The sequence below is a fragment of the Pyrgilauda ruficollis genome, unplaced genomic scaffold, assembly GCF_017590135.1.
Source record: "Pyrgilauda ruficollis isolate IOZ18807 unplaced genomic scaffold, ASM1759013v1 scaffold267, whole genome shotgun sequence".
Taxonomy (NCBI): domain Eukaryota; kingdom Metazoa; phylum Chordata; class Aves; order Passeriformes; family Passeridae; genus Pyrgilauda; species Pyrgilauda ruficollis.
Window position 1 is genome coordinate 228,216 of NW_024524011.1, and position 12,199 is coordinate 240,414.

The following is a 12,199-nucleotide window of genomic DNA, read 5'->3' on the forward strand; positions in this document are numbered from 1 at the left end:
TTCACTGGTGTCATTGCACACCCTGAAGTACAGAGAGCAAAGAGCTGACACACTGTCAGTCATTTCCACTTGTGTTGCCTCTGATTCCACAGAAAACTGGCACTGTGGTTTGTGGCTGCTGGTGTCAAGAAGGTGACCACAGAACTTTGTAGAAGGGAATTCCAGTGTAGGGGTTGAAAAAGGAAAGGGTTGGACTGGGTGTCCACCTTGGCAGCAGCTCTGCTCCATGCATCTCTGGGGTCTCTGGAGCTCAGCATTCCCATCAGTGATAAATAGCTTTAATGTGTGAAGGGAAATAAAATAGTATTTTACTATTTAATTAACCGATAGATCAAATGTCTTGAAATGTGCTTGCAATCATTTAGAATTTTCTCCAGTTAACATATGCTCAATGACACCTTTCAGATCCCACTCCCTCTTAAACCAGCTCGGGATGCAAACTTACAGGGCTTTTCCAGTTCTAGAGACATGGAAAATGCCATCTTGATTGCTGGTCCCCAGTTCCTAACCCAGAGCAGTGTGTGTAACAAGCAGAGGGATGGCAGGCCAAGGGTGATCAACACCTTGCCATTGCAGGTGGCACCTGGGATGGGGTTTGGAGCATTGTCTTATTGTTGCAACACCATTGTTTTGTTGTGATTCTGTCGTGTTCAGAATCTTGGGAGGAGCAGCTGTCTGGAGGCAGGGAAGGGGAGTCCCACCATGGTCCTGTAGAACCTTTCCTGTCATCCTCCTGGTGCTCTTCAAAGCTGTAGAAAGATGGAAAGAACTGTTGTGCCACTGCCAGCATCTCCGTTGGTCATAACTGGGTGATTTGCTTGCACCAAAACAGGACAGTTCTGCCTCCCTTTGCCTTCTCATTAAATCAGAGCCTAGGAAAAAAAAATGTTGTTCCCTCCAAATTTAGAAGTATGATACTTCAGCTGTCTAGGCACAATTTCCAAACAGTAACAGGGTGTCACTGCCAAGAGGTCTGGGTTCCTTTACCTGTCAGGCTGTGTATCTCCAATCCCAGCCCATGTTCAAAGGAACATGTTCACTCACTCCTGTAGATGTTGCCATCAAAGCAGTGCAAGTTCCCTGGGCTCTGGGGTAGTTCTGTGTTTTTGAGTGAATGTTTTCAACTAAACAGTGTGTTGGAGCTGGGGAGGGTGGGGACACACAAGCCTTTGCTAACCCTGACAGACCTGAGCAGTGCTAGGGAGAAAAAGAAACAACAGAAATTCAGTGTGGTACCAGAGAAGCTATTGGATCATTTCTTTTGTTATTTGCAGATAATAAAATTACCCAGTGGGAAGACCCCAGGCTGCAGAACCCAGCCATCACGGGCCCAGTAAGTACTGCTGTGGGATCTTCATGAAATGCTCTGCCAGTCCACATCCTAAGTCAGCAGCAGCTGGGAATGTCACACCAAGTTCTGGGCAGTCTCCCAGACTGTCCAGGGTTTGGGGATGGTTCTGGAGTGCTCCTGTTTACCCATTACCTGGGTCACTACTGACAGTAGCATTCACACCGTTCTGTTTATTTTGGAATCTCTAGGCAATGAAAAGCTCTTCACACTTGAGAGGAGACAGGTGGGCCTATGTAGATTCTAAGTGGGAAAAAAAAAGGCAAAAAATGGGTCTGTCAGTTTAAGAGACATAAAGCTTCCCACTGATAAACAGAGGTTTAGGAATATCAGCCTTAGAAAAAAATAAACACAGCATTTCACTTCAGTGTCAAATTTTTAAAATATCAAAGAGTGATTCTTTGACTTTTTCTGCTGGGTTATGCCATTTTATGGTATTCTGAGTGATCAGACTTCCAGTCCCAAAATGTTTTCTGGAGCCAGGAGTACCTTTTCATTCTGCATAAGTCCTTGGGACCTTTAAGAGTTTCAGGATGATGAGCCTGCTGTGCAGTTAAATGCCAATTGCTTAGTAATAATATCAGTAATAGTCACTTTTTGACCATAGTTCCTTTGGGAGGGATTTACTCATTTATCAGGCATTTAAAACTGGAGACCCTCACACACGGCACTGTGCAAATTGCTAACAGGCCTCTCTCCAGAAATGCTGAGCATAAATGAGAGAGACTATTTGAGAAAGTTTGTTTGAAGGAAATTAAATTATCGTGGTCTCCTCGAGCGACTGACAATGGTTTGTTGGTTTTAAGGGAAAGCAGGAGCTAATCAATTTCACAGCAGCACTAAGGATTCATCTGAATGCTTTCAATAATATTTCTGATGCCATGACAAACAGAATTACTTAAATTGCATTTCACGTAGTGTTTAAGTAAAGGAAACACATAGAAATATTTAATGGCTGTAGTAAAGTCATATTATCATCAGTAAATGATCAGAGTAAAGCGATGTCATTTTGTGACAGCCCTCCTGGCTGCTGTCCCTCGTGGGTGGGTTCGGGGAGCCCATAGCACAGCGTGTGGGTGGCAGGGCTGTAACCCCTTTTAAATGCTGTGGGCTGTCAATGACGTGACACTGACACGTCATGGTGTCGTGGCTGAGTGGCAGGAATGACGTGTCCCCCATGCTCCCCACAGGCAGTGCCGTACTCCAGGGAGTTCAAGCAGAAATACGACTATTTCCGCAAGAAGTTAAAGAAACCTGTGAGTAGAACGGGCTCGGGGGCTGCGGGGCACACCTGCCGGGTTACTCCATCGTGCTGCTCATGAAGGGCTCAAGTAGCGACCAAAACACGAAGCACAGTTTGAATTTGATTGGTTTCTCAACAAAAAGCTTTTCTAAGTCTTCAAGACTCGTATTTTTCTAGATAAATGCAAATGCCTTTAAAATAGAGCACAGTCAATCTTTCTCCTTTTTTGTTTGGTTTGTTTGATACTTTTCTTGTAATTTTCATCAAATATTTACCATAGAAGTTTGCAGCACTGTTCTGGAACTGGCCCAGTTTCCCCCATGCTCTCAGCCTGTGGACGGGAGAGCACTGGGAAGTAAAAACACGGGGTACTGGAACACCAGGCTTCTGAGCTGTCACTGAGCTCTTACCAACCTGTAATTTGCCCAAAGACTTATTTCTTGAGACTAACAAGGATAATCTAATCTTCTTTCACACAGGCTGACATACCCAACAGATTTGAGATGAAATTACACAGAAATAACATTTTTGAGGAGTCCTACAGAAGAATCATGTCTGTGAAGAGACCTGATGTACTAAAAGCCAGGCTCTGGATTGAATTTGAGTCAGAAAAAGGACTTGACTACGGAGGTGTGGCCAGAGAATGGTTTTTTCTCTTGTCCAAGGAGATGTTTAACCCTTACTATGGTCTCTTTGAATACTCAGCAACGTAAGTGTCCATTAAATATTTGTATTCTCAAGGGATGTACATTACATTTTGCATAAGAGGCAAAGTTGCTCTGGGCAGAAGTAGCTCCTCCTTGCCCTGGGCAGCCACACTGCCCTGTTCCTGCTGCCCTTCAGAGAGCCTCTGGAATTCTCCTTGAGAACCAGAAAACATTTCCGTTGCTCAGACAATATCCAGGGCAGCAAACCTGCAGTTTTTGAGGCCAGTAATGGTGAAGGGACCAATGTCACAGAAAAGCCCCTTTCCTCTGGTGCCCAGAGTTGCAGCGCTGCTGTAGCGCAAGCTGGGCACGCAGCTGCTCGTTCACACAGCAGGAGCTCCCCAGCAGTGGCCCCCCAGAACTGTAAAATGGGGGCTGCCCAGCTTTACAGTCTTGGAGCAGTCCGTTAGTGCGAGGGGAGAGGGCGGCTCTTGCTCTCAGTGGGTTTGGTTTGCTGCTGGGTCAGCCCTCAGTGGCTCCGCGGTGGGACAGACTGGAAAGGACTCGGACTCAGCCGAAGGGACATGCCCCTAGGCACAAGTTATTTATTAACATAGCTGAGTGTGTGCTTATTTAAAGACTTGGTTCTTTAGCTATTTTTTTTCTTTCCCCAAAAAAGGGACAACTATACACTTCAGATTAATCCTAATTCAGGTCTCTGTAACGAAGACCATCTGTCGTACTTCACGTTCATTGGCCGGGTGGCCGGCCTGGCCGTGTACCACGGGAAGCTGCTGGACGGTGAGTCCTGCCCTTGCTCTGCTGCCACTGGCCTTTGGGCAGGGACAGTCTGGGGCTGGCACTGCTGAGACTCACATGATGATGCACAAAATTACAGTGGCTTACTCAACGAGTGGGTTGCATACAAGGTTTTGCTCCTTTCTCTGCTCAAGTTAAAGCTCTAGAGCCAGCATGAGCACTGTCCCTCGAGGAGAAGCATGGAATTTGTATCGGTCATTTCCGTGCAAACCTGCAGCCAAACTAGGGGTGTCAACTGCAGCATGTTTTGATATGTAAAATTATTGCTGAAGGATTTGATTACAATTTCTGCTGCATTTTGAACTCTCACACTAGGCAGACATTACTGATGAGATTTTCCTGAGCCCTGGTGCAGAAGAGGAAGCAGAGGAATCCTGAGCAGAGGAAGCTCAGCAGCCTGGTTTTCAGGCAACTCCTTGGAGAGAGGAGCAGTGATTTTAAATGGGATAGTGTGTCCTGAGCTCAATTCCCCAGCTCTCTCTGCCATTAATGTTAGGGTGGTCAGTGGAGCATGGTAGTTAGTGGATAATTGTAGAAACTGAAAAATTGGACTTTCTGTGCCTCAGTAAACCTGAGCTGCTATGATGCTGATGCTGTTGCAGTTGCAGGACTGTTACAGTCAGGAGGTAACAGGAAATGCCAGGGGTGGTGCCCTCAAGCAGTCATACCTTTATGGAATGTGCAGGTGCAGAGCAGGGCACGTAATGCTCTCCTCTCTCTTGCAGGCTTCTTCATCAGACCGTTCTACAAGATGATGCTGGGGAAGCCCATAACGCTGAAGGACATGGAATCAGTGGTAAGACCCCACTGAACCCGTGCCAGGGCTCACAGGCCCGTGGGTTTCTACAACCCTGCACTAATTGCCCATTTTCAAACTGCCTAATTGTGATCTGCCCTAGGACAGCGAATACTACAACTCTCTGAAGTGGATCCTGGAAAATGACCCTACAGAGCTGGATCTCATGTTTTGCATAGACGAGGAAAACTTTGGACAGGTATGTAAAGGTTATTTACATCTTAGAACTGGTTATTGCCAACAAGTACCTCAGTACTGAGCAGGGTCTCGTGGTGGGGGATGCACTGGTCAGCCTCCACCTCGCTGTGTTCCCAGCGGGGACAGGGGGTGCCACATCCCTGTCAGGGAGCCACAACAGCTCTGGGACAAGCTGGATGTGCAGCTGAGTAAAACACTTGGAGGAATGAGGGTGTCCCACAGTCCAGCTGGGACGTGGTGCCAGCCCAGGGACTGCCTGGCTTTCTGAGGTTGAAGGTGTCCTCAGAGGGGAGCAGCACAGTGACGCCAGGGACGCCCTTTCTGTCGTGCCTGTCACAGCGGCTGCTGCCACGACGGGGGGAAGCTGCCAGCTTTAAAAGGGTCACAGTCAGTGGGTAACTTTGGCCATTCCAAATGAAAATGTTGTAGACATTAAAATTAATTAATTTGCTTAGAGGCTTTTATGACCTTTTTTAGTGTCATCCCTTTGTTTACTTCTGAGAACTAGGTCCTGGCTCCAGGTACAACTGGACCTGGGGACTATAGGGCCTTTTATAAAAACTTCCTTCAGCAATTCAAACTATGCACTCAATGCCCTGTCAAAAACATTCTGATCCACTTTCCAGTGCGTACTGCCTTTTTCCTGAAGCATAATCCATAAGGTTATGGATTACATGGAGAACTAGGGAGAGTATTGAAGCCACAGAACAGAGAGGTTTTGTAATATACTGGTTGGCTTTGGCAGTTTCAATAGGTGATTTAGCTTCTTTTATTATAAAAACTATTATAATTTTATATACGTAAAGTACATACTTAGTGGTTATACTTTGTATAAATATATCATTTTATTATTATAAATAATAGTTATAATAAAATTATTAGTAAATAGCCAGCATCTGCCAGTTTGCTCTTCTGTCAGCACAAGTTTGTTCAAAAGTGTAAATCAATTTACTAATGATTTCCTGATGCTGCTTGTAAAATGCTGCTCAGGGAGAGCAGATTCTGGAGTGGGTTCCCAGATGTCTTCAAATAACCAGAGGTTTTTTGGTCTTCTGAAATGCAGACATATCAAGTGGACCTGAAGCCCAATGGGTCCGAAATCATGGTAACGAATGAAAACAAGCGGGAATACATTGAGTAAGTATCATTATGGGATGTGCCTGGGGGTAAGAAAGAGCAGTTGTACTTCCAATTGACCCTGCTGCAATTCCTGTCGTTTGTACTGCACAGGAGCATCAGGGATCGCTGGAAAAAAAAAATCTTCCTGTTATCATTGGTTATATCCAGTCAGACATAAGAACAAAGAGTAAATTAAGTTACGTGCTTTGTTCTCCTGACATTCCCCCCCATGGAAACGTGCATCTCCAACATCTGGCTCAAGTTCACATGAGCCAGAAGGTGCTGTCCAGCCTGACCCTCATCCCACTGTCCTCCTCTGCCAGTCACAGACCAGAGCCAGGATTCCAGTGCCAGCATTCCTACCAAAAATTGGCCAAATCTGAAACTAGGTTTTATTTTCAGCTTTCTCAGCTCTTTCACCTACCAGGATGTAAAATGCTAAATTCACTTATATCTGCTGGCATTTTAAATCAGGGCCTTTTCCAAGGTGAAAGACATTAAAATTGATACATTCATGCAAATTGGCAATTCATTTCCAGTGCCTGGACCTGGACCAATTAATTCCATGCCTGGAACTGATTTTTTTATGCCTGCACCTGTGAGGTGTTTGTGCTCTGGGTGACTGGTACTGAAAGCAAGGTGTCCCTTTGATGCTGCAGTTTATTTCTTTATTTATAGGTGAGATGCTGTCCTGACAGCTCTCCTCAGAGCTTGCAGACTTTGTTGGGAATTTTTAATTACTCAGTGCTCTGGAAGAATAAAATGTCTGCTCACGTAGGTACCTACAGGAGCAAAAATATTCCCACTGTGATTTGGTCACAGTCATTGGGGTTTTTGGTTTGTTTCTTCAAAATTCCATCAGTCACCGGCCAATAAATTGGAACAACTGGTGAAAGCTGCTTCGTTACCTGAAGCTGCTGAAGTTATAAATGACAAACTGAAAGCGCCTGGAGTTGCTGAAACCTCTGAGCACTTGGCTAAGACCTGCTAATGAGTTTGTTTTTCTGATGGGGTTTTGTTTCTTTCTGCAGCCTGGTCATCCAGTGGCGGTTTGTCAACAGAGTGCAGAAACAAATGAATGCCTTTCTGGAGGTGAGGCTCTTTAGCTCCTTTCTTTCACAAAAGTAGGGATTTTTTTCTAACACACATTTCTTACCCACTGGTGTCTGTGTAAAGGGAGCAGGGAGCTCGGCAGGGAATGCAAATAGAATACTTATGTTTATGGTTTTTCAGTTTTATCTTTTGTAAGAATATATCATCTTTCCCTTATGAGAATAAAGTCATTCTCTTTCAAGTTTAATTATTTGAGCTTGTAGTAATTTGGTCATTGATGTTTTCAATAAGGATTTATGTGGGATGAGAGTTTTACCTTTGCTCTTTTTCTTTTTAGGGATTCACAGAACTGCTTCCTATTGATCTGATTAAAATTTTTGATGAAAATGAACTGGAGGTGAGTCAATCTGGTGCCCCAAGCTGACAGTTCTCTGACAGATGCTCCATGTTCTGGGCTCTTCAGTCATCCATCCCTCTCCCTAAGGGAATGTGCAGACACAGTGCCTTGCTCAGAGTTGGAAATTAGATGTTTCTTCCTAATGAATAAATCTATCCATGACATGCAAAGAACTGCACTCAGGGAGGTGCTTGGGGGTGTGCCTCTGAGAGCAGCTTAGTGGCTAAGTGCCATCATGCCTCTGCCAGTCACATTTGAGCCAAACACATGGCTGTCACATCATGGCAGTGTGCAGCCATCCTCCAGTAACTGGAATAGTCTGTGGGGAAGCTCTGACTCTGCCCTGGGTGTGCATTAATGACTGAAGGTCAGAGCCCTGAGGGGCAGTGACACCTTGGCACCCCAAGAGTGCAGGGAAGCACACACTCATTCACATCCCACCCTTCTCTTTCCCTGCAGTTACTGATGTGTGGCCTTGGTGATGTCGACGTCAACGACTGGAGACAACACACCATCTACAAAAATGGTTACTGCCCAAATCATCCCGTTATCCAGTGGTTCTGGAAGGTAAGGCTGGCACCACCTCTGACTGCTCCTGGAAGTGAAAGTTATTGCCCTTTTTTGCAATCATTTTTCTTCGAGAAAACTGCTAAGAATGGGGGGGTGTTGTGCTGGGGGGCAGGACCTGCTCCCAGCTCGCTCAGGCGAGGGCAGGTGTAGCTCTTGCTGGAGCAGACAATCCATTGTGTCCTGGGTTGGCTCATACAGAAGGTGACTCATGCTGGCTTTGGGCTGCTCTTAGGGCCCATCCAGGCCAGGGCAGCGTGTCCATGGTGTCCCTTTGCCCACAGGCTGTTCTGCTGATGGATGCTGAGAAGCGGATCCGGCTCCTGCAGTTTGTGACCGGGACGTCACGTGTGCCTATGAACGGATTTGCTGAACTTTACGGTGAGCCGCTCTGAGCCTCTGGCCTGCACGTAGCACTCGGTGCTCAGTGTTATCTCTGAGCTCACTTCTGGGCATTAGGCAGCTCTGAAACCCACTCACTGGGCCTGGAAAGAAAGAACCACGTTCATGTTGCTTTAATGTACCTGTTACAGGTGAAGAATCCAGCCCACAACTGATGCCAACATTTCAAGTTAAAAATAATGCTGAAGCAGTCTCTGTAGCAATTTCTGTTTCATGTGGTTTTCATTTTCATCCAGGTTCAAATGGTCCTCAACTGTTTACAATAGAGCAGTGGGGAAGTCCTGATAAGCTGCCCCGGGCTCACACCTGGTAAGTCACCAAAGCATAAATTCCAGAGCTGCTCCTGCCAGAAGGGCCACGCTGCTGACCATGCTCAGCTCAGCATCCAACAGCTTTTGATCCTGTGGGTCCCCATATTCTTTTATTTCCCACATCCTAGTAAGTGGATGTAATTAACTACAGCAAGTCAGACATTACCAAACAGCCAGAGAAAGCCCTTAAATCATTGGAGAACTCAAAACAAATGTAAGATTATGAGATAATTTAACCCTAGTTTATAGATTTTGCAAACATTAAAGCATCCAGTACAAATTTGTCTTGCTCTGTTACATTTCAGGAATGTGGCTTTTTAAAGAAAAATGGTGCTGAATTGGAAAACTATTTTATAGAGTATCAGTACAGACTTGGAGATCTTTCTGTGAAACTAATAATTCTATAGAATAATGAGCTTTAATTAAAAAAAAAAACAAACTGAAAACAAAAGCACAAAACCTACCAAACACAATCAACAATACTATCCTGAACACACTGCAAAATCAACCCATCCTCTTTGGGTTCCAGTTCTCTGCTAGCTTTTACCTTTGGAAAATTTTCTCTTGGATGTTTAATCTTTTTTCCCTCCAGAGAGCAAGGGATCTGTCCTCTAAATCCAGAATATCTTTGCTGAGCTTTAAGAAATCAGTCCTTTAACAAAGATTGCTTTCCATCATCTAAATACAGTGAAGGGCTTTCTGTTGGCTTTTTTCCTCTCCGAAGTGATTCTTACCAAATTCCTGCTTCCAGCTTTCCAGAGGAAGGCAGCACACAGTTACTGGAGAGCTCACCCTGGGCATGCAGGGAACACTGTGGACCACAGGCCGCATCCTTAATCAAGACCCCTAATTATTTCATCTTTTCTAAGGGTCTGTTTTCCATGGATTACTTGAGTGACTCTTTCCTTGTCCCTTCCAGCTTTAACCGCCTAGACTTACCTCTGTATGAATCTTTCGAGGACCTGCGGGAGAAGCTCCTCATGGCCGTGGAGAACGCCCAAGGGTTTGAAGGGGTGGATTAACTTTGCAGCACCCATTCCCTCTCCAAGCACGTTCTGCTGGCTTTGGCACCTGCCCGAGGGACTCGGAGGGCTTGTGGCATGGCAGCTGCCCGGTGCTGGGCTCTGGAGCAGCCCCGGCAGGGCGGGGGCCGAGCCCCGAGGCTGGGACTGTCACCTGGAGTGGCCTTGCTGATGTTCCCGCACCACTTGCGAACTGATCACATTTCAGCAGGACTTACTCTATTTATGTTGTGCCTCTGTAGGCAAAGCCCTTAATAAATATTTTACACAATTTTTAATGGCAATGAACGGAATTAATCATTTTACAGGTATAGTATTACAACTCATGTTTACTTCTTAATTGATTTAAACATTTTCAGATTTTATTTCATTACAATTAAATATCATATACTTGGAAAAATGAGCATTTTTCTTAATTTCATACCAGACTTTTTTTTTTTTTTTTTTTTCAAAGTACGTTGAGCCTTGTGTTCCTAAACCAGGAGAGCAGGAGAAAGCTGTTGGAAGCTTTCTCTCCACAGGCTGTCTCTCAAAAGCCACTCTCTTCATTAAGCACATCACTGTTGTTCTGTATCCAGAAGTATGGGCTGGATGTTGCATTTTTGTACCAGTGCTAGAAGAGTGTCAAGGCACAGCAGAGCCCTGACACAGCATGTCCAGATCTCTGTTCTAGATCTCTGAAACTGCCTCCTTACTGCCAAGCTGTACATGTGCTACGAAGCATCTGGGCAGGGCTGGCATTTAGCCTTTTAGGAGAACGTGCTGAGCCCTGTCATTCTCTCTGTACAGTGATTTGTTTTCCACCCTTTCTGCATTCCTGTTTGCAATGGAGGCATTCCAAATGAAATCTGGCACTCTGGAACACAGCTCTGTTCTGGCTCCTGTTTGTGTGCACTTACTAATGAACCTAATTAACGCTGGGGTTGTTCATTTCTAACAGCACCGACTCTGAAGGCACTTTCTGTACCACCGGGAAGGCAGACCTGGTTTGAGCATAAAGTTAATGGGTTTTCACTCCTTCCCACTACACGTGTCCTTCTGTGGTGAATTTGGCTGCTGCTGTGGAAGAGAAAACCCCACCAGCTCTAGACCGGAGCCTGCAGACGTGTTCCTCAGTAATTGTTTCTGTGATTTCTTTTTTACTTACAAAGATTTATTTAATATACACTGCTATCTAATCCATTTTGTTACCTGTGACATGTTGCATGCCTAATCTATAATGTCTGAGTTGCATCTGTTTTCTGGCAGATTAAAGGTGACAGATTTGTGCTTGCCCCAGTGCAGTGACATGGTGACAGCACTGCTGGAGCAGGGCTGGTTCCACTGACGTGCAGCTCTGCCCCAGCCTGCTCCCCAGCATCCAAGCAAGATGACACCACTTACCAAAACAAACTTCCACCTCACCGCCCTAGCCTTACCAGTGTGTCCAGCCATACTGCAGAGCCTAGGATACAGGATCACCCAGCTGGGAAGAAGCCTCACTGCTAGTAGCATTCAGCAGTTATGGTCCCAATCCTGAGGAAGATTAGGGCAGTACTTGAATGCAGTTCAAGATTCCTTCTCTATTAAATATGCTTCCTGACATTCCTGCCTGACCTTTTCCATCTGAGGAGCGAGTTGGAACGCAAGACAGTGGCTGGCATCAGAGTAGACAGGAATGCTGGACTGACTGCTTGGCTCTGGGGATAGAAGAGATAAATGCAGGTATTCCCACTGACCCGTACATTGAGCACAGCTAACACGGACCCCCGGAGGGTCCCAGGAGGCAGGGCCCGGGTGACGTCGGGGGCGGGGCAGGAGCCGGGCCCCGGCCCGAGGTGATTTAATCCCGGGAAATCGCCCGTGGCTCAGCTGCTGACAATGAGCGCGGTGAGAGTAGGAGCACCTTGTCCCGGCTCACCAGGTGAGTCCTGGGGGCTTCGGCTTCCCCACCTCTTCCCCTTCTTCTCCCTGTGTTCCTCATCTTTGTCCCCGTTCCCTCTGTCCCCCAAAACCTCCCCGCTTCCCTCCCTCACCCCACCTAGCCCTTCCTTCACCCCGTATTCCCCTTTTTTCTCTCCATTTCCCCCCCTTTCCTCCGCCCTCTAAAAACCACCGCTCCTCTACCACTCCTTTCTTCTCCCCGTCCCTCTGCCTCCCAAAACCTCCCTCCCTGCCCGCCTATTCCTCCTTCCTTCTCCCCGCATTCCATTTCTTTCTGCCCCTTCCTCCCCCGTCCCTCTCCCCCCAGGCTTGGGTAGCCCGAGGCACAAAGTGGGGAGAGGAAGGGGAGCACGA

General features: G+C 46.3%; 1 protein-coding gene and 1 long non-coding RNA gene across 9 annotated transcripts in view; one reads left to right on the plus strand and one right to left on the minus strand.

Annotated features, from left to right (window-relative positions):
- NEDD4L (NEDD4 like E3 ubiquitin protein ligase) overlaps positions 1–10,322 on the plus strand; it is an 86,123-nt gene extending 75,801 nt beyond the window's left edge. For all 8 annotated transcript variants that reach the window (XM_041471383.1, XM_041471384.1, XM_041471385.1 and 5 more), the window contains 13 exons: positions 1,275–1,333; positions 2,539–2,604; positions 3,071–3,300; positions 3,918–4,039; positions 4,783–4,853; positions 4,957–5,052; positions 6,115–6,188; positions 7,202–7,262; positions 7,561–7,620; positions 8,080–8,187; positions 8,472–8,568; positions 8,826–8,898; positions 9,820–10,322. In XM_041471383.1, the coding sequence (XP_041327317.1) occupies positions 1,275–1,333; positions 2,539–2,604; positions 3,071–3,300; positions 3,918–4,039; positions 4,783–4,853; positions 4,957–5,052; positions 6,115–6,188; positions 7,202–7,262; positions 7,561–7,620; positions 8,080–8,187; positions 8,472–8,568; positions 8,826–8,898; positions 9,820–9,922 (1,220 nt within the window). In that variant the 3' untranslated portion in view covers positions 9,923–10,322. The remainder of the gene's footprint in view (positions 1–1,274; positions 1,334–2,538; positions 2,605–3,070; positions 3,301–3,917; positions 4,040–4,782; positions 4,854–4,956; positions 5,053–6,114; positions 6,189–7,201; positions 7,263–7,560; positions 7,621–8,079; positions 8,188–8,471; positions 8,569–8,825; positions 8,899–9,819) is intronic.
- Positions 6,174–8,198, minus strand: LOC121355724. Its single transcript, XR_005955459.1, has 3 exons — positions 8,062–8,198; positions 7,540–7,702; positions 6,174–6,296 (listed from the first exon to the last, which is right to left on the minus strand). It is a non-coding gene; the product is annotated as an uncharacterized LOC121355724 (long non-coding RNA).
- Positions 10,323–12,199: the final 1,877 nt, after the last annotated feature.